The following is a 22012-nucleotide window of genomic DNA, read 5'->3' as shown; positions in this document are numbered from 1 at the left end:
TTTTTGTTTTTTGGTGCATGCATCATAGGGACCCAGATCATGTGCAAAAAGATGGATGCATGAAATTAGAAGAACTATCCCACAGACTAGTCAAGCAACAGCCTGACATAGTCATACTCAAGGAATTATACCTTACAGAAAATGTCCCAGACACCATCACCATCGCTGGGTATGTCCTGTCCCACCGGCAGGACAGATGCAGCAGAGATGGCAGCACAGTGGTATACTGTTGGGAGGGAGTTGCCCTGGGAGTCCTCAACATTGACTCCAGACCCCATGAAGTCTCATGGTACCAGGTCAAACATAGGCAAAGAAACCTCCTGCTGATTACCACATACTGTTCTCCCACCCCGTCTCAGCTGATGAATCAGTGCTCCTCCATGCTGAACACCACTTGGAGGAAGCACTGAGGGTGGCAAGAGCGCAGAATGTACTATGGGTGGGGGACTTCAATGTCCATCACAAAGAGTGGCTCAGTAGCACCACTACTGACCGAGCTGGTCGAGTCCTAAAGGACATAGCCGCTAGACTGGGTCTGCAGCAGGTGGTGAGTAAACCAACAAGAGGGAAAAACATACTTGACCTCATCCTCACTGATCTGCCTGCTGCAGATGCATCTGACATGACAGTATCTGTTGGTGACCACCACACAGTCCTTGTGGAGACAGTTCCATCTTCACATGGAAGATGCCCTCCATCGTGTTGTGTGGCACTACCATCGTGTTACATATATTTCCAACAGATCTAGCAACTCAAGACTGGGCATCCATGAGGCACTGTGCGTCACCAGCAGCAGCAGAATTTACTCAACCACAATCTGTAACCTCATGGCCCAGCATATCCCTCATTCTACCATTACCACCTAGTCAGGGGATCAGCCCTGGTACAAAGAAGAGTGCAGGAGGCCATGCCAGGAAAGCACCAGATATATCTAAAAATGAGATGTTAACCTGGTGAAGCTATAACACAGGACCACATGTGACAAACAGCGTACGCAGCATGCGACAGACAGAGCTAAGAACCCACAACCAAGGGATCAGATCTAAGCTCTGCAGTCCTGCCATATGCAGTCACGAATGGTGGTGTACAATTAAACAACTCACTGGAGGATGAGGTTCCACAAATATCCCCATCCTCAATAATGGAAGGAGCCCAGTACATCAAAGCAAAAGATAAGGATGAAACATTTGCAGCCAGTTTTAGCCATAAGAGCCAAGTCGATGATCCATCTCGGCCACCTCTGGAGGTCCCCAGTATCACAGATGCCAGTCTTCAGCCAATTTGTTTCACTCTACGCGATATCAAGCAATGGCTGATGGCACTGTATACTGCAAAGGCTATGGGACCCTGACAACATTCCGGCAATAGTGCTGAGGATTTGTGCTCCAAAACTTGCCACGCCCCTAGCCAAGCTGTTCCAGTAAAGCTACAACACTGGCATCTACCCGGCAATGTCGAAAATTGCCCAGGTTTGTCCTGCAGATAAAGATCAGGACAAATCCAACCCGGCCAATTGCCACCCCAGTCTACTCTCCATCATCAGTAAAATGATGGAAGGGGTCATCAACAGTGCTATCAAGCGGCACTTGATTAGCAATAACCTGCTCACTGATGCCCAGTTTGGGATCCGCCAAGGCCACTCAACACCTGACCTCATTACAGCCTTGGTTCAAACATGGACAAAAGAACTGAACTCCCGAGGTGAGGTGAGAGTGCTTGACATCAAGGCAGCACTTGACAGAGTGTGGCATCAAGGAGCCCTAGCAAAACAGAAATCAGTGGGAATTGGCAGGAATCTCTCCGTTGGTTGGAGTCATACTTAGCACAAAAGATGATGGTTGTGGTTGTTGGGAGGTCAATCATCACAGTTCCAGGACATCACTGCAGGAGTTCCTCAGGATAGTGTCCTAGGCCCAACCATCTTCAGCTACTTCATTGATGACCTTGCCTCCATCATAAGTTTAGAAGTGGTGATGCGCGCCGATGATTGTACAATATTCAGCAACATTCACGACTCTTTTGCACCACACAAGTGCCAAGCAATGACCATTTCCAACAAGAAAGCATCTATCCATCACCCCTTGACATTCAATGGCATTACCATTGCTGAATCTCCCACCATCAACATATTGGGGGTTACCATTGTCCAGAAACTGAACTGAACTAGCCACATAAATCTTGTGGCTACAAGAGCAGGTCAGAGGCTAGGGACCCTACAGTGAGTAACTCACATCCCGACTCCCCAAAGCCTGTCCACCATCTACAAGATGCAAGTCAGGAGTGTGATGGTATATTCTCCATTTGTCTGAATGAGTGCAGCTCTCACAACATTCAAGAAGCTTGACACCATCCAGGACAAAGCAGCTTGCTTGATTGGCACATCTACAAAAATTCACTCCCTCCATCACTGACACACAATAGCAACAGTGTGTACCATCTACAAGATACATTGCAGCAACTCTCCAAGGCTCTATAGACAGCGCCTTCTAAACCCACAACTGCTACCATCTAAAAGGACGTAGGCAGCAAACACATGGGAACACTAACAGCTGGAAGTTTCCCTCCAAGTCACTCACCATCCTGACTTGGAAATATATCGCCGCTCCTTCACGGTCGCTGGGTCAAAATCCCAGAACTAACAGCACTGTGGGTGTACCTACACCACCTGGACTGTAGCGGTTCAAGAAGGCAGCTCACTACCACTTTCTCAATGGCAATTCGGAATGGGCAATAAATGCTGGCCTAGCAAATAAAACATAACAATCTCATGATTTAGCTTAATCCATTTGCCATTGAATGAACATGCTCCAAAATACATATGGTGGGGAAAGAGTAAAACAAAGAAATTTTGACCGATGGATACGGGCATTAAAAAGAGAGACAACATATGCAGCTTTTAGCAGAGTAATTCTTTGGTAAGAATTTAAAGATTCAATCCCTTCAATAGTGAAAACTCATGTGGAGGAACAGAGGGTTCACTCTGTAAGGCAAGCAGCAGAGATAGCTGATGATTATGAGTTAGTTCATAGAGCTAAACATTTTTCTCGTCGTCCTTTTAAATCCGAAAAGGATAGAAAGTGGGTAGTCAGGGAAGAGGAGTAGCTGGAAATTCTCAGGAAATTTGTTCTCAGAATAAAAAGGAAGGTGCTGAGGGTAGAAGTAACATTCAAAAATTGTGGTATTTTCATTGTAACAAAGGGGGCGCTAATGAAGTCAGTGTGTTGAACATTGCAGGGAAAATCTGTGGAATTATTGGGGTGCAGAAAAGTTCTGGAAGTAAAAGTGCTGTGGGTTCTGATGATCAGGCACGGTGGTTTATGTACAAGTAAAACAAGGAGAATCAGTTATAGGTAAATAAGTGGGAACGTGTTCACAGTTTACCCAAGAGAATTCTGAGGAGCAGGCTGCAGAAATGTTCAAAGATTTTTTGTGTGAAGGGAAAGTCTTTCCATGTGTACAGGGTGGAGTAGGTAAAGATGTTAAAATTTTAAGAGACACGAGGGCTAGTCAATCCTTAATGTTGTGGGATAGTGACATTTGTTGTTTAGAGGGAGTAGTGCAGGAACAGGTGATAATAAGTGGGGTTCATGGAGATGCTAAACCTATTCCCTTGTAGAAGGTAAATTTAAAAAGTAAATGGAAAACTGGTGAATCACTGTTGGGATGGTGCAAAAATTGCCCATTGCAGGGGTTCAATTTATTCTAGGTAATGATATAGCTGGATCACAAATGTGGGTGATATCTATGGTAGTTGAGCAGCCTGTAGAAGTGTTTTCAACAGAGGTGTTACAGGAGGAGCATCCTGGATTGTTTCCAGATTGTGTGATAACGAGATCACAGGCACACAGGTTGAAACTAGAAAAACAAGAAGGACAGGAAGTTCAAAGGCAGGAAGAGGGTATTGAAATCCAATTAGCAGGCACTGTGTTTGATAACATTGTTCAGAAAGAGACAGGAGGGGACAATTCAGCTGGTGTTTAACTCAAGGCAGTTAATTAAGTTGCAGCAGGAAGATTTGCAATTAAAAGAGTTATATCAGAAAGCTTACTTTGAAACAGAAGCAACATGTATTCCCGAATGTTTCTACCTAAATGTGATATTTTAATGAGAAAATGGGGACCAGATCATGTTCCAGTAAATGAAAGCTGGAGGGAGGTATATCAGATTGTTGTCCCATTAGGGTATAGAAATGAGATTCGAAGGATTGATCATGAAATTCCAATGGAGGGACATTTAGGAATTAGAAAGACACAGGCAAAAGTACAGAAACATTTTCATTGGCCAGGATTGCATAGGGATGTAGTCAAATTCTGTAGAAGATGTCAGGTTACAGGGAAACCACAAACAGTGATTAAGTTGGCACCTTTAATCCCAATACCAGCATTTGAAGAACCTTTTACTAGGGTCATGATTGATTATGTAGGACCCCTCCCTAAGATTAAAAGTGGAAATCAGTAGTTATTGACAATAATGGATGCGTGTACCAGGTTTCCTGAAGCGATACCTTTAAGAAATATTACAACTAAGAAGATTGTGGAAGAGTTAACTAAATTTTTTACAAGATATAATTTACCTAAAGAAATAGAATCAGATCAGGGTTCAAATTTTATGTCACAATTGTTTAAGGAAGTAATGAACAGTTTGGGGATAAAACAGTTTAGGTGAACAGCTTATCATCCGGAGTCACAAGGAGCAAGATGGCATCAAACTTTAAAAGCTGTGATGACAGCGTACTGTCAGGATTATCCACAGGATTGGGGAGTTCTATTCTTGTTATTTGCTATTAGAGACGCTCCTAATGCATCAATTGGTTTTAGTCCTTTTGGACTAGTTTATGGTCATGAAGTAACGAAACAGATCCAACAGAGGGCGCTAGTGAGAAGTGACTGAAGCATTCTGGGAGAAGTCACCGCAGACACCGCGACTCAGAAGGGAATCGAGGAGAAGGACTCTTGTACTCAACAGGAGGAAGAGCATCCAGAGGGCGCCAGAGAGAAGTGACTGAAGCATTCTGGGAAAAGTCACCGCAGACACAGCGACTCAGAAGGGAATCGAGGAGGACCCACTGTTAAAGAACGGAATAACCCCGAACATTACATTGCCGTAGTGTTTCCATCCCTCCCTCCTCCTCAGACCAAAAAAGAGGAAGAGGAAGTGCCTTCAAGAGTGCACCAGACCTGTGAAAGACACTTCTGAAAGTGGATTTTTTTAAAAAGCAGCTGATTGGTGAGTAATTCGTGGTGAGTTTTTTTTTTCAATCTATTAAAGTTATTCATTGCTTAATACTGAGGTAGGAGCTAAAAAAAAGTACAGAGTAGTACTGTACAAGTATAATTAGTCAAGAAACAAGGTTCCTAGCTAACATAAATAAGGCCCCGAGCTAGCGTTTTTTTTAAGGGAGTAACTAGCTTAATCGAGAGGGACGTCATAGCAGGAGATCTCAGACACGTGATATGCTACTCCTGCAGGATGTGGGAAATGAGGGACGCTTCCAGCATCCCTGTTGACCATGTGTGCGGAAGGTGTCCAAATGCAGCTTCTAGCTAACCGGATTTCAGAGCTGGAGCTGCGGGTGGACTCATTGTGGAGCATCCGCGATGCTGAGCAAGTCGTGGATAGCATATTTAGCGAGGTGGTCACACCGCAGGTGAAGATTACACAGGCAGAAAGGGAATGGGTGACCATCAGGAATAGTAAAAGACTCAGGAAGGTAGTGCAGGAGTCCCCTGTGATCATCCCCCTCTCTAACAGGTATACCGCTTTGGATACTGTTGGGTGGGGATGGCCTCTCAGGGGAAAGCAGCAACAGCCAAGTTCACGGCACTGTGGATGGCTCTGCTGCTCAGAGGGGCGGGAGGAAAACAAGTGGCAAGGCTATAGTGATAGGGGATTCAATAGTTAGGGGCACAGACAGACGCTTCTGTGGCTGCAAACATGAATCAAGGATGGTATGTTGCCTCCCTGGTGCCAGAGTCCAGGATGTCACAGAGCGGCTGCAGGACATTCTGGGGAGGGAAGGTAAGCAGCTAGTGGTTGTGGTACACATTGGTACCAACGACATAGGTCAACTAAGGGATGAGGACCTGCAAGCTCAGTACAGGGAGTTAGGAGATAAATTAAAATGCAGGACCTCAAACGTAGTAATCTCAGGATTACTCCCAGTTCCACGTGCTAGCGAGAGCAGGAATAAGAGGATAGACCAAATGAACATGTGGCTCGAGAGATGGTGTAGCCGGGAGGGATTCAGATTCTTGAGGCACTGGGACCGGTTCTGGGGAAGGTGGAACCTGTACAAACCTAATGGGCTGCACCCAGGCAGAGCTGGGACCAGTGTCCTTGCGGGGGCTTTTGCTAGTTCTGTTGGGGAGTATTTAAACTAGTGTGGCAGGGGGATGGAATCCCAGGAGTAGGATCAGATAGGTCAGATTCAGATCAGAAAAATGGAGGTAGAACATTAGCTAGGGACGTTGTGATAGACATGGAGTTACAGGAGAAGCAAAGTTTAAAAAGTGTCCAGCAAGGGAAATTGACAGGGTTAAACTGTTTATACTTCAATGCAAGGAGTATTACAAACAAGGTAGATGAGTTAAGGGCACAGGTATACACATGGCAGCAGGATGTCATTGCTATAACGGAGACCTGGCTAAAGGAAGGACAAAACCGGCAGCTAAACATCCCTGGTTATAGAGTCTTCAGACACGATAGAGTAGGAGATAAAAAAGGAGAAAAGGAGGGGGGCGCGGGGGGGGGGGGGGGTAGCACTAATGGTTAAATAATCAATTCCAGTTGTGAGAAGGGATGATATACTAAATGGGTCAACAAACGCGGCTTTATAGACTGAGCTTAGAAATAAAAAAGGGGCAGTCACACTACTGGGAGTATACTACAGACCCCCAAATAGTGAAAGGGAGATAGAAGAACAAATATGTAGGCAAATTTCTGCTTGTAAGAACAAGAGGGCAATAATAGTAGGAGACTTCAACAATCCTAATATCAACTGGGATTCAAACAATATAAGGGGCACTGAGGGAGAAAAATTCATGCAGTGTGTCCAGGAAAATTTTTTCAACCAATTAGTGACAAACCCAACAAGAGATGCAATTCTAGACCTAGTCTTGGGGAACGAAGAAGGGCAGGTGGGTGAAGTGACAGTTGGTGACCATATCGGGGACAGTGATCACAATTCAATTAGATTTAGCATTACCATGGAAAAGGACAGAGATAAGGCAGGAGTAAAAGTCTTGAACTGGGGGAAGGCAAATTTAGCAGAAATGAGAAGGGACTTGGCTGAGGTGGACTGGACAGCACTGCTGGAGGATAAAACAGTGAAAAACCAGTGGGAAGCACTAAAAAGCGAGATCCTAATTGTACAAAGTAGACATGTCCCCTACAAAAATAAGAGTGGTACTGCCAAATCTAGACCTCCCTGGTTGTCTTGAGGAATAAAGGGGAAGATCAAACAGAAAAAGAAAGCGTATGATAGGCACAAAGAACTAAGCACTGCAGATAGCCTAGACAAACATAGGAAGTGCAGGGACGAAGTAAAAAAGGAAATAAGGAAATCAAAAGAGAGGGCATAAAAAAAGATTTTTCACGCAAAGTTAAAGATAACCTAAAGATGTTTTACCAATACATTAATGCTAAAAGGTTAGTTAAGGAAAAAGTGGGACCTATCAGGGATGAAGATGGAAACTCCTGTGCGGATGCAGAGGCTGTGGGAAAGGTTTTGAATGAATATTTTGTCTCCGTGTTTACAAAGGAAAGGGAGGATGTAGATATAGTAGTCCAGGAGGAACACTGCGAGATATTGGACGGGATAGTCATAAAGAGTGAGGAAGTACTCGAAAGGTTGAAATCCTTGAAAGTTGATCAGTCGCCAGGGCCAGATGGATTGTTTCCGATGCTGCTGAAGGAAGTCAGGGAGGAGATAGCAGATGCTCTGAGGATGATTTTCCAATGTTCACTAGATACAGGGGAGGTACCGGAGGACTGGAGAAATGCAAATGTAGTTGCATTGTTTAAAAAGGGATTAAAGGAAATGCCAAACAATTATAGGCCAGTTAGTCTTACATCGGTGGTGAGCAAATTAGTAGAATCAATCCTGAGAGATAGGATTAACTGTCATGTGGAAAGGCATGGACTAGTCAGGGATGGTGAGCATGGATTTGTTAAAGGAAGGTCTTGCCTCACAAATTTGATTGAATTCTTTGAGGAAGTGACAAGAAGGGTTGATGAAGGTAGTGCAGTGGATGTTGCGTACATAGATTTTAGCAAGGCATTTGACAAGGTCCCACATGGCAGATTGGTCAGGAAAGTAAAAGCCCATGGGATTCAGGGTAATGTGGCAAACCGGATAAAAGGTTGGTTTTGTAACAGGAAACAAAGAGTAATGTTCGATGGATGCCCTTGCAAATGGAAAGTTGTCTCAAGTGGTGCTCCACAGGGCTCGGTGTTGGGACTCTTGCTGTTTGTGTTATATATTAACGATTTGGACGTGAACGTGGGGGGCAAGATTGGGAAATTTGCAGATGACACAAAGATTGGCCGAGTAGTGGATAGTGTAGAGGATAGCCATAATCTCCAAAACGATATAGAAGGGTTGGTGGAGTGGGCGGTAAAGTGGCAGATGGATTTTAACGAAGTGTGAGGTCATACATTTATGGAGGTCAAACAGTTACAGGGATTACAAAATAAATGGGAATATACTAAGAGGGGTAGATGAAATGAGAGATCTTGGCATACAAGTACACAGCTCCCTGAAGGCAGCAGTTCAAGTAGACAAGGTTGTAAAGAAGGCATATGGAATGCTCTGCTTCATTGACAGAGGTATAGAATATAAAGTAAGGATATAACATTGGAATTGTATAAAACACTGGTGAGGCCACAACTGGAGTATTGTGTGCAGTTCTGGTCACCACATTACAGGAAGGACGTAATAGCTCTGGAGAGAGTGCAGAGGAGGTTTACAAGAATGTTGCTAGGGTTAGAAAAGTGTAGCTATGAGGAGAGATTGGATAGGTTGGGGTTATTTTCCTTAGAACAAAGAAGGCTAAGAGGTGACTTGATTGAGGTGTACAAAATTATAAGCGGAATAGATAAAGTGGACAGGATAAAATTGTTTCCCTTGATGGAGAATTCTAGAACTAGGGGACATAGATTCAAGATAAGTGGCAGAAGGTGTAGGGGGTACATGAGGAAGAACTTTTTTTACGCAGAGGGTAGTGGGTGTCTGGAATTCGCTGCCCAAGTTGGTGGTAGAGGCAGAAACTTTAAACTCTCTTAAAAAGTACCTAAAGTGCTGTAAACTGCAGGGCTAAGGGCCGGATGCAGGAAGGTGGGATTAGAAAGGGCACCTGGGTGTCCTCGGGCTGGCATGGACAAGATGGGCCGAATGGCCTCCTTCTGTGCTGTAACTTTTCTATGGAAACTGATTGGTCAAAATCCAGAAACTACTCTCCTGGGTTATGTATCAAACTTCAGAGAGAGGTTAGATAGAGAATGAGAGTTGGCTAGGAAACATTTAAAGATGTCACAGCAAGTGATGAAAGTGAAGGCAGATAAGAAAGCTAAAGCTCACACTTTTATTGCTGGAGAGAAAGTGCTAATTCTGTTATGAGCACTGAGTGACTCAATAAAGGCAAGATTTTGTGGGCCTTACAGGATTGAAAATTGATTGAAATAAGTTATTTAATAAATACACCAGATAGAAGGAAAAAAGCAGAGGGTGTGTCATGTAAATATGCTTAAAAAGTACTTTGACAGGGAAGAGGAACAAAAAGACATTTTAATGGTGATAGATAAAGAGAAAGAGGTAGAAATGCAGGACTCTGAAATTGATTTTCCCCAAATCAAATTGGATAATGAGGGGGCACTTGAAAACTTACATGTAATATTGAGTTATCTTCCAGACAAGTGTCAAAGTGATTTGGAAAAGCTATTGCAGTCACACAAACCTATTTGTGGGAATAAGTTGGGGAGAACAGATTTAGCTATACATGACATTTCTAAGAGTTTCATCTTCAATAAGGCAATATCCTTATAGATTAAATCCGGTAAAGTTACCACAAGTACAGAAAGAAATTGATTTCATGCTTCAAAATTATATCGAGTTTAGTTGCAGTAACTGGAGTTTGCCTATTGTACTGGTACTGAAATTGGATGAAACACAAAGACTGTGTGTGGACTATCGAAAGGTGAATGCAGTGACAAAAGTGAATTCATATCCTATACCGCGGTTGGAGGATTGCCCTAAGTGGGGCAAACAAAACTTATCACAAAGATTGACTTGCTAAAAGGGTACTGGCAAGTACCGTTATCAGAGAGAGAGCAAAGGAGATATCAGCTTTTGTGACGCCAAATGGACAATATCAGCTTAAAGTCATGCCAGTTGGCATGAAGAATGCACCTGCAACATTTCAAAGATTGACAAAGTAATTGCAGGTCTAAGCAATTGTGCTGTTTATAATATGACGACTTAATAGTTTTCACAGACGTGGGAGGAGCATTTACAGCATCTGGAAGAATTATTTACTCAATTACAAGAAGCTAATTTGGTGATGAACTTGGCTAAATTTAAGTGAATTTGCAAAAGCGCAAGTTAAGTTTTTAGGTCATACCATTGGACGTGGTAAGGTGGCTCCAAGAGATGTGAAAGTCAAGGCTATTGTGGATTTCCCAGTGCCTACAACAAAATGAGAAGCTTTGAGATTTCTGGACATGAGTGGGTTTTACCAGAGATTTGTACCAAATTTTAGCAGTGTGGGTTGCTCCACTGACTGATTACAAAAGAACAGGAAGTTTCAATGGACGCTGGATTGTCAGAAGACATTTGATAGTTTGAAAACTGTATTAACTACGACACCAGTTTTGACAGTACCGCCAATTACACCAAGCAATTTAAGTTGGCCATTGACGCATGCAATACAGGCATTGGGACCATACTGTTACAAGATGGCGGCATTGGAGTTGAAAAACCAATAGGGTATTTTTCACAGAAGTTGAATGCACAACAGAGAAGATATTCAACGATTGAAAAGGAGACATTGGGTTTGATGTTAGCATTGCAGCATTTTGACCTCTATGTGGCAAACAATTCATCAGAAACAATTGTTTACACAGACCACAATCCTTTGAAGTTTCTGACAAATTTCAAGACAGAAGTGCAAGGCTATTCAGATGGAGTTTTATTACTGAAACCATTTAATCTACAGATAACACATGTTACTGGATGAGAGGATCTGTTTGCAGATGCGTAATCAAGAGTTTGAAGCTTAAAGGGAGAACTGGACATTTTTAAAACCTGGACACTGAACTGGAATGGTTTCTGCTGATACCAAGGATTTGTGTATATATATTATGTTAATGCATACATCTGGTAGTGTAATAAGTATAGGAGATAGTGTAAGATGGGTTATTAAAAATGAAGCCGTCTTTTAAAATTATGACGGTTCATTTTTTGATAAGGATGGGGATGTCAGGAAGAGATATTAATGCCTATAATGTTATTGGAAGTTATTTTTTAAAATAGAATTTAGCGGTGTGTGTCTGATTGTGTGTGTGTGTGTGTGTCTTAACTGGATTAAAGCCAGCTGGTCTAGAGGGTTTGATGTATAGAAAGAAGTAGGTTTGAAATGGTAATTAGATAAGCATGGGGAAGTTTAGAAACATAGGTGTCAAGGGGGCAATTGCATTTTAAAATAAACCATTCAAAAGAATGGGTGAAATCTTGCACCTAGCTGGAAGACGCCAAAAGCAATGTGTTTTTTTTCCAGCTTACTAATAAAATGATGGAATGAAAGGATGTTATTGTTAGAAGAGGTAAAATTAAAAGCCTAGTGATACAATGGAAAATTTACATTCAAAGAGAAAGATATGTATAAAGGAGAAGGGAGATTGTAAGGTAGAGGCATTTTAAGATCTAACAAGGGCGAGAAGCCTCCAGCCTGTAAGCCTCAAACTAGTGTCTGCAAGGACTCAGAGCTGAAAGAAATTCATTTTGAATGCGACTGTGCAGGGTCTGCTCTGCCAGGTGTCTCTTTAAACCTATAAGATACACTGTTCCCTTAACGGGGGTATAACTGAGAGTCAGATTAATTAGGTGATTTTTGTAGTTATTATAGTAGTGATTTTGTAGACATCTGTATGTGCTTACAATTTTCTTGTATTAATAAATGTTTAATTTAGTTTTATAAAACCCTCTTGAGACTTGGTGGTCTTATTACACTGGATTCAAAGCCTGCATCTTGAAACATACAAATTGCAAAAAGTGGGTTATGACCTATGAGATTTGAACAACTCAGCCTTTGCCATCAGCTATGTCATAATTGTTGTGAACAGCCTGATTCAGAGGCAGTTGCCAGGGACTGAACTGACGGCGAGGCCATGGAGTTTGAGGTATAGGATAAAAACAATGCCTTCAGTCTTCCCAATGTTTAACCGGAGGAAAATGCTCTCAACCAAAACCAGATATCAGACAAATAATCTGACATTGGGTCAGTGTAGTTGAAGATACTCTGACCAAAACTAGATAGGTAAGAGCGGAACAAAACAGGGTTCTCTCCTCTTAGATGGACAAGAGGAGCGGTCTTGCAGGAGGATAATACGGTCAGCTATGTTAAAAGTTTGCAGAGAGGCCAACAAAGAGACAGTATACCTCGGTCATTAGTGCAGTGACAGGGATCAGAAACTTGATTGGAAAGATTTAACCATGGGATTACAGGAAATATAGGTACAGATTTGAGGGGCCACAATACGTTCAAGAACTTTGGAGAAGAACGGGAGGTTAGAGATGAGGCTGTAGGACAGAGGGCTGAGAATGAGATTTTTGAAGAGGTGATAGATAGTTTTGAAATGGAAGACAACAAAATCTGAGAACAGCAGATCATTTACAAAGCTAGCTAGCAAATGGACCATGAAAGGATGCCACAGCCGACAGCAGTATAATGGGAATAGAGTCAAAAGAGCTGAGTTTTGTCAACAAGGTGAGATGGGAGAGGCTATGAGGGAGATGGGAGTGAAACTAGAGAAAGATACCTTTTCAAGGCTAAGGCTGGGGTGAAATTTACAAAAGGTTTGGTTTGGTAGGCAAAAGGAAAGTGATGGAATGTAACAGAGGCAGCTGAACAGATAGTCTCAGACTTTGTATCAAGAAGTCTATGATTTCCTTGCAACTGCCTGGAAGGCAGCAGTTAGAAATGGAGGAAATAAGTTGGCAGTTATCTTCATTTTCAAGAATATTCTTGGAGAACTGGGTGGTTTTAACTGAGGAGAGCAAGTCTTGACAGTGTTTGACACAGTCCAGCCAGATCTAGCAAAGGAAGGATGAATCACTTGTCTGCTTGATACATTCTTGTCTGTGCCCCTTAAACTTGACGGAGTGAAGAATGACACCATACCAGGGAAAGAGGGAAGGGCGTAACGGGGTCAAGGGCATCAGGGTGAAGGTGAGAGTGGTTGAACAAAATGATAGCTACAGAAGTGGCAATTGGAAGGCCAAAGGATAGGCAGTTAGTAGTTTGAATGCATCAGCTGCTGTGTACTCCTACCAGGAGATCTGCTGTCATAGTATGCTACACCTGTGTCTTGTGCCATCCTCAGTCATCCATTGCTGCTCATCTGCAATTGCTCTGTGACATCGGTCATCCAACTATGCCTAGGTCGACCTCTCTTTCTACTGGCCTCCAGAGATCTCTGCAGCTTTTCAGCTCTGACCAAATAGCTGAAATACCGACATTCTTTTTTCTGGATGTCAGAGTCCTTTCTGCTCTTGCAATTTCAAGCACCTCTTCATTTGTCTTATGGTCTGTATATGAAATTTTAAGCTCAAGCCTAATCATCAATACTTCAAAGGCCTGATTTTCTTCCACAGCTAGTGTCTAGGTTTCTGAGGCATATAGGAAAGTGGATGGAATGTAGCATCTTGAGTTTTTCCTTGTTACAAGCTTGAATTTTCTTATTGTCAACACGTCCTTCATCTTCGTAAAATTACTTATGGCTCTATCTATCCTTCTTCTGACTTTGGCATCACACCTATCTTCTGTTATCATTTGTCCAAAGTAGATAAACTTGTTCCAGCATGACACCATCCACATCAATCTTCACTCTCGTTTCTTCTAATATAGTCCTTCTACCATTGTTTTTTGTCCTTTTGGTGTTCATACTCAATCAATAACCAAGCTTCTAGATTTTACTCAATCTACGATATTTTGTAGGGCCTCTTCTAATTCTGCAAATAACACTGTCATCAGTGTACTGCAAGTTTGTTATATTCTTGCCTCCAATTCTTATCTCTGGAAGTACATCTGGCTCTGAATATTTGTTCTGTGTACAGATTAAATAACTTTGGCAACAGAACACCACCTTGTTGTATACCTCTCTTCATCTGAAGTATAGTTTAAAAAAATGTTATCACATCACCCATGCTTGCAGCATTTGGTGATTTACGAACATTTTCAACTTCAGATGAAACTATTAAAGTTCAACAGTTTTAACGCGGTAAATAGATATATGATACAATTAAATTACTTACTATATGGCAGTCCAAAGTAAATGGATATAACATTAAAATTAGAGCTGCTGTTAGTCAGGTGAGAAATGGTAGAATGGCTCCCCTCTCTTTCCATTCCTTGTTTGACTACAACAGCTTTTAAAAAAAAATACGCTTGCCAATTCAGCGAGTGCTTAAGTGTTTAAGGGCGGTGACTGTAAAAGACACAGGTTTTCTTTTAAGTTTTTTTTAAAAAGAATAGTATGTATTACACTTAACACCCGATTTAAATAAAAACAATAAAAGTGGACACACACACACACTACAAAGTGGGAGGATAGATTTAGTAGTTTAAAAGTACCAAAAAAAAGTCTGTTATATATATGCATTCGGTCCTTTGATGCCTTGAAAGGTTTCAGACTGGGCTCAAGGGTCTTTCCGAATTATGTAACAGAACGATTTAAAGATGTTGATGGACAATTTGTATTTGGTTTCCTGGAGTCAAAAAGCAGGACTCGAGCTTTCAGGATGGATGGAGAGCGCGCGTGCGAGAGAGAGCAAATGCAAGTCCACTCAAGGACCTTCTTCTGTGTCGTCTTTTGTTTCTGACTGGTCTGGAGAAAAAGTTTCTTAAACACAAAGAGCGCTAGTTGGCTCATCACATGATTCCAACTGACCAGTTACCCAAACTGTTCAAGCACGTTGATTCCAAATCAATGGTTTTAACATGATTGGATTATGGCAGGAAGACTTCCCTTCTCAGCCATGGTCCATTGTCAAAGATGATTACATGTAATGGCTTGTTCCATGCCCAGTTGAATACACAGGTGATTGTCTGGATGTTTTGTGAATGGTTCAGGAGATGGGGTCATTCACATTCCTCCAAGGTCTCTGTTGGGTTCTTCGAGACAGTCTGACTCCATTTTAATGGCTTTGTAATTTGTAGTGTACAGTTATGCAAAAGTTCGGCCATCTTAGAAGCTGCTATTTTACGTCACTGAAATGCTGTTGCTCAGTTCTTTAAAACTCAACCAGTGGTTTCAGCCCATCACAAAATCATTTTCGATATAAAGCATGGCTTTATTACAACAAGGTTATCTAAGACCAACACCAGGAAGGATTTTTTCACACTAAGGATAGAGTAAATATGCAACATGTCCCCCAAGCGGCTGTGACTGCTAGGTCAATTGAAATTTTCACGATTGAGATTGATAGATTTTCTGGGTATGGATATCAAGGGATATGGAGCCAAGATACAAATCAGCCATAATCTAACTGAATGGCTGAACAACCTGTTTGTGTATATAACGTGACAAAGAAGATTAAAATTCACAGTCATTAAAACAAACAGGCAAGGTCTTTATTTAATTCTTCAACAACCTCATAACAATAGACAGAATTAGGGAGAAAGAGCTTGAGAGTAAATAGTGCCAGATTTTCTGTTTTAAAAAACAAATTCCCATAAATTGACCTCAAAGTTTGCGATTAAAATGTTATATTCATGCAATAGAAATGTTCAAGATGTTCAGGACACCATGCAAAAAATATTAAATGAACTGAACTTTAATCATCTCCTATTGTAATCATCTGAATGGAAATGCTTTAAAAGGATGACCAGACACACTACCTCAAAAGGGAAATAAACTGGAATATTGGGAGTTCACTATCATTTTTAGTCAATCCTGATAATGGTTCTTACGCTCCAGAACACCTGCCACTACAACCATTACCATGTTTTTGTTAGCCTTGTATTTTGCCAATCCTGTGAGACATTTACATATCTTTTTTCGGGGTTATTGGCTACACTGTGATCACATTGTTTTCTTGTCAGATTGTTTATTTCAACTGCCTAATGAATTATCTTAATTGCACTGAAGTTCATTTTAAATGTCACATGCTGGTGTCCATCTTTGATGAAAAGTAGAGTGCAATTGAATCATCACAGAGAATATTGCTTTGATGTGCACAATGTTATTTGTTATATCTATCATAAATATTGTATCAAATGATAAAACAATTCTGTGTTCTTTACTCTGACATTCATACCAGCCAATTTTCAACTTAACCATTAAAATCTCTCCAGTATTGTGAACAATGCTCATACGTATATTGCAACACTAAAAGGAGCTATACTTGGATTCCCCAAATGCGGAGTAATTTCAAGTCCAGTTGTTTTACTTTTGGACATTATTGAAAAGAAATATGTTTCTCAAATTGTTAATGCAAGGATCTATCTAAAGGAACCTGCAGTAAGGCAATTTGGCTTTGTTTATATACCAAAACTCAGTTTACTCTGATAAAAGCAAAAAACTGCGGATGCTGGAAATCTAAAAAAATAAAAATACCTGGAAAAACTCAGCAGGTCTGGCAGCATCTGCGGAGAGGAACACAGTTAACGTTTTGAGTCCGTATGTTGAAGAGTCATACGGACTCGAAACGTTAACTGTGTTCCTCTCCGCAGATGCTGCCAGACCTGCTGAGTTTTTCCAGGTATTTTTATTTTTGTCTCAGTTTACTCTGGGTTTATTGACTGTAAACAACGCTCAAGATCTCAGGTTAAAATCAACAAAAGAATCAATGTCAAAGTCAGTAATATATCTTTCTTTAACGGTATTCATTTATCTGAGACACACAAATTCTAGGTCTTTACAGTTATCCTTAATACAAATAAGTGATTATTGAAAACAGGTGAGCAAAAGCAACAGCTACCCTGACAGCAAGTACAATAACACAAGAACCTAAGAACATAGGAGCAGGAGGAGGCCATTCAGCACCTCAAGCCTGCTGTGCCATTTGATACGATTGTGCTGATCTTATTGTGGCCTTAACTCCATTTTCCTGCCTGCCCCCATAACCCTCTACTCCCTTGTCAAATGAAAATCTGTTTAATTCAGCCTTAAATATATTCAATGACTCAGCCTCCACTGCTCACCAAGGAAGGGAACTCGAAACACAAATGACCCTTTGGGAGAAGAAATTCCTCCTCATCTCTATCTTAAATGGGAGATAGCTTATTTTGAAACTGTGCCCCCTAGTTTTAGATTCCCCCACAAGAGGGGACATTACTATAACATTTCTTGTGGTATAAGGCACTCCACAACCCCACATTTAACTAATTGTCTGGTACATGAATAATATATTTTAATTCAAGGCTTCATAGCAACACAAATTATTCATAATATTAAATCAACTTACACTGTCTAAACTGTAAATAGGTACCATCCATAGGATCCTGTAGACAGAAAATTGACAGAAAATTAAGATTTCTAAATAGTCTACATTTACTGATTTTTCTAGATGTACAACTGATATTGTAATTAGTAAAAGAAAAGGTGCACATAGTACCTTATTATTGGCTTCTGTAATTCTGGCTGAGTATAATGCACTAGATGCTGCAAGATACCCCAAAGTGATATTGGAATTGTCATAAATACAAAAATTCCAGCCGTGAACCATGCTTTATTGTGAGTTCCGACCTTAATTTAAAAATAGAAACAAAACATTACTGGAAACAACAAAATATCATGGATACATAAAAGTTGCATTTTTGTTACCTGTAATTAAGCTGCAGAAAAATCTTGAGTTAGATTATCTTAAAGAATTTGGTTTTGGGAACTATGCAAAATGACCATGTAGTGTGTGGGGATATTTCCTAGTACTGTCTAACTATTTTTCTGTTGCTGGCAGCCTGTGTCTTCAAGCAAGTTGTTGTGTTAAGTGGACATATTCACTAAGTATTAATAACTGCTAATCAATCACTGGCAGTTTGAGTTGATGTCTGTGCACTTTGTCAACTTTTTCCATTATAAACACAAAGTGGGCACAATAATTTAAGTAACTTGAATAAGGTTTTTGATGAGGTTAACAGAGAAGGCAGATGAAGATAATGCAGTTGATGTGGTTTCTATGGACTTGCAAAAGATATTTGATGAAGTGCTACAATAACAGGCTTATCAGCAAAGTTGAAATCCGTGGAACAAAAGTGACAATGGCAGCATGGATATAAAATTGGGAGAGTAATAGGAAACAGAGAAAGTAGTAGTAAATGGTTGTTTCTTGGGCTGGAGGAAGGTATACAGTGGGGTTCCCCAGGGGCCAGTACTAGGGCCACTGCTTTTCTTGATATATGATAATGACTTTTACTTGGATGTAGATGGCACAACTTCAAACTCTGCAGATGACACAAAACTTGGAAGTATAGTGTACTGTGAACAGCGCAGTGATAGATTTCAAGAGGGCAGATAGGTTGGTGGAATAGGCAGGCATGTGGCAGATGAAATTTAATGCACAGAAGTACAAATTGATACATTTTGGTAGAAGTAATGAGAAGAAGCAATATGAAGTAAAGGATACAATTCTAAAGAGGGTGTTAAGAACAGAGAGATTTGGGTGGGGTATACGTGCACAAATCATTGGAAGGTGGCATGGCATGTTCAGAACGCAGTTAAAAAGGTATACAGGATCCTGGGATTTATAAATTGAAGCATGGAATACAAAAGCAAGGAAGTTACGATGAACCTTTATAAAGCACTGGTTTTGGCCACCACACTTCAGGAAGGATGTGAAGGCTTTAGAGAGGGTGCAGAAAAGATTTATGAGAATTGTGACAGGGATGAGGGACTTCAGTTACGTTGATAGATTGGAGAAACTGGGATTGTTCTGCTTATAGAAGAGAAGATTGAGAGGAGATTCAATAAAGATGTGAACAATCATGAGGGGTCTAGACAGAGTAGGTAAGAGAGAAGCTGTTCCCATCAGCAGGAAGGTCAAGAATCAGGACAGAAATTTTAAGAATTGGCAAAAGGACCAAAAGTGACATAAAAACTTTTCCTACAGTGAGTGGTTACAATCTGGAATGCACTACCTGAAAGGGTGCTGGATGCAGATTCAATCATGACTTTCAAATGCAAACTGCTCAAGCACCTGAAGGGAAAGAATTTGAAAGGCTACAGGGAAAGGACCTGGGAGTGGGACTAGGACTAGATAAATTATCCCTGCAGAGAGCTGACACGGGCTGAAATGCCTTCCTTCTGTGTTGTAACCAAATCACTATTATTTAAATAACAGGACCTTTACCAAATTGAACATGAAGGGAAACCGAGTATTCCCAGGCTCCCTTCTTGTCCTTTTCCTCTGACAGTGCATCATCCAGAGTGCCCCTTCTTTCTACTTCCAATTCCAAGCACGTATTCCTCACTTCTTCCCCTCTTCGTTTTGGTATTTCCCAAAATAAGAATAAGCGCATGCCCCTTCTAAACCCTTGCTGTTTCCATCTCCCTTCTACCAAATTCAGTCCTGAAAGCAGAGCATCCTTCTTCCTTGCCCTCTCCTTCCCATTAGCCTGAGAGCACACAGCCTTTGCATCCCAGCCCTTTTATGTCTCTGCCTTCCTTGCCTGTCAACTCTCACCTCCTCCTCCTCCTATTTGACCAGATTCCCCTCCTTACCACACCCTGCATTCATAAGGAGAAAATGCAGCCTTCTGCCTGGATCTCTTCCCCAGCTTACAACTTGCAGCCTAAAATGCGTCCATGACCTGCCATCACTTCCATGCCTGGCAATCTAGTCAGCTCCACAAAATGCTGCCTTGATCTCCTATCAGGAAACAAAGAGCAATAGAAAAGAGAAAAGGAAAATGGGAGACCTAGAAGGTGAAAGACATGCAGGATAGGAGAGAGAAAATCATTCAGCTAAGAAAGAGAGTGCACCCTCCAACATACCATAAACAATGCTCCAGAAAATCCATTAATAGAAAAATACTGTTTTTTAAAAAATGAAGCAAACTTCCAGGTGTGACCTACTGCCTTCTTGAATAGGAAGAGTACATTTGCTTACAGGAATTTCTGGATGCAAATTAAAATAACATTATGACACTTTCAAGTAAAGACTTCTGATTTAAATACATCAGCTTTCAAAAACAGAAATGGCTCACACTGAAATAGAATGAGACTGCCATGTTACCTCAGATTTTTGCAGCTCCCAGACACAGAGAGGAACAGCAACCACAACACCCACTATATACAGGAATACCACCAAAGGCCGGATCCACCGTCTCCAGTTTCCACAGGTGCACGGCATGTTCCAGGATATGAGTATGCTTCTGTCAGCCGATGCACTTCAGTTAATCAGATCCTACTAAAACCACATATGGCAGGAAAATATACTACACTTTCTCAACCACCCCAATTATATACTTTCCCTGAGTGTTAAAAAGTGGTTGTTTCCCAGGCAATGGACTTCACAACAATTCATGGATACCTTCACAACATGTCCTCTGACCAACCTGGACACTCATTAAAATGAACACACTCACAGCAAGGGGCACTCCATCCCCTGGACACCCTCACAGCAATGAGAACCCTGCTCCTTGGGCACCCTTACTGTAATGGGCCCCTTGCTCCCTGGACACCCTCACTGCAATGGGCCCCTGCCCCCTGGACACCCTCACTGCAATGGGCACCCTGTCCCCTGGACACACTACCCCCTGGAGACCCTCACTGCAATAGGCACTCTGCCCCCTGGGCACCCTCACTGCAATAGGCACCCTGCCCCCTGGAGACCCTCACTGCAATGGGCACCCTGCCCCCTGGACACCCTCACTGCAATGGGCACCATGCTCCCTCGATGCCCTCACTGCAATGGGCACCATGCCCCCTGGGCACTCTCACTGTAATTGTCACCCTATTCCCTGGACACCCTCACTGTAATTGTCACCCCGCTCCCTGGACACCCTCACTGCTACGGGCACCCCTACTCTCCAGGGAACGTGCCGGGTGTTGATGCTGTCAGCTAGAGCTCGGGCCTCTCGCAACCAAACAGGCCGAGTCGCTAACAAATCTCGGCTTAGGTCTCAGCCACTCGGTACGAATTCACACATGGCCACGGCGACTACTATCGCACTTCTCCCCGCACAAATTCCAAAATCTTCTCGAGCTGACTGAACTCTCCAAACGCTTTCTAAACCGACACCACCTCGTAAACAGCTGCCAACCACTCCTTCCAGAGACTCACCCCCCCCCACCACTCCCATTGGTGCTCAGCCCGCACGTGCCAGTGTCATCGCCGCTCTGAATGGTCAGATTCTCTGACGACCGGAAGTCGTCACGCGCACAGACCCAGGTTGAGGGAAAGGCTCTCCTGGCTTTCGATAATAGTCAACAACACATCTCCGGCCTAATCAGTGAAGATCAGGGGGAACTTTGAATTGTTAAGTGCACTGGGTTTGAGTGGGTTGATGTCAGTATCTCAGGAGGTTGGCTCTAACTTCACAGCTTCTGAGTTTAACTTAGGTGTTTAACATTTCAGTGTGTTTTTGTAACTCCCACAGGTTACCGTTTATGAGATTTAAATGAGCTACTTTTGATTAGATTTTGACTGGTATTTAAACTTAACATACACAGGTATCTCAGTCTTCTTGAAATTAGCCATTGAAACCAAGGTGAGAAAGATGAAAGACACTTCATGGGCTCATTTAAAGTCAGACATAAGAGAACAATAAGATAAAAGCAAAAAAACTGCAGATGCTGG

The 22012-nt window shown here is 41.9% G+C and overlaps 1 protein-coding gene across 3 annotated transcripts in view; it reads right to left on the bottom strand.

The window, feature by feature from the left end:
* tmem184c (transmembrane protein 184C) overlaps positions 1 to 21496 on the bottom strand; it is a 57410-nt gene extending 35914 nt beyond the window's left edge. The window contains exons 1-4 of one of the 3 annotated variants that reach the window (XM_078541206.1): positions 20962 to 21496; positions 20447 to 20912; positions 17831 to 17961; positions 17681 to 17717 (exon numbers count right to left, since the gene is read on the bottom strand). In XM_078541206.1, the coding sequence (XP_078397332.1) occupies positions 17681 to 17717; positions 17831 to 17961; positions 20447 to 20563 (285 nt within the window). In that variant the 5' untranslated portion in view covers positions 20564 to 20912; positions 20962 to 21496. The remainder of the gene's footprint in view (positions 1 to 17680; positions 17718 to 17830; positions 17962 to 20446; positions 20913 to 20961) is intronic. The other 2 variants (XM_078541215.1, XM_078541223.1) reach the window with 2 other exon arrangements.
* Between the last annotated feature and the right edge of the window lie 516 nt (positions 21497 to 22012).

This window comes from Cetorhinus maximus, chromosome 1, assembly GCF_964194155.1.
Source record: "Cetorhinus maximus chromosome 1, sCetMax3.hap1.1, whole genome shotgun sequence".
NCBI classification, from domain to species: domain Eukaryota; kingdom Metazoa; phylum Chordata; class Chondrichthyes; order Lamniformes; family Cetorhinidae; genus Cetorhinus; species Cetorhinus maximus.
The sequence above is the reverse complement of the archived record's forward strand: the minus strand, read 5'-3'. Positions and strand labels throughout refer to the sequence as shown.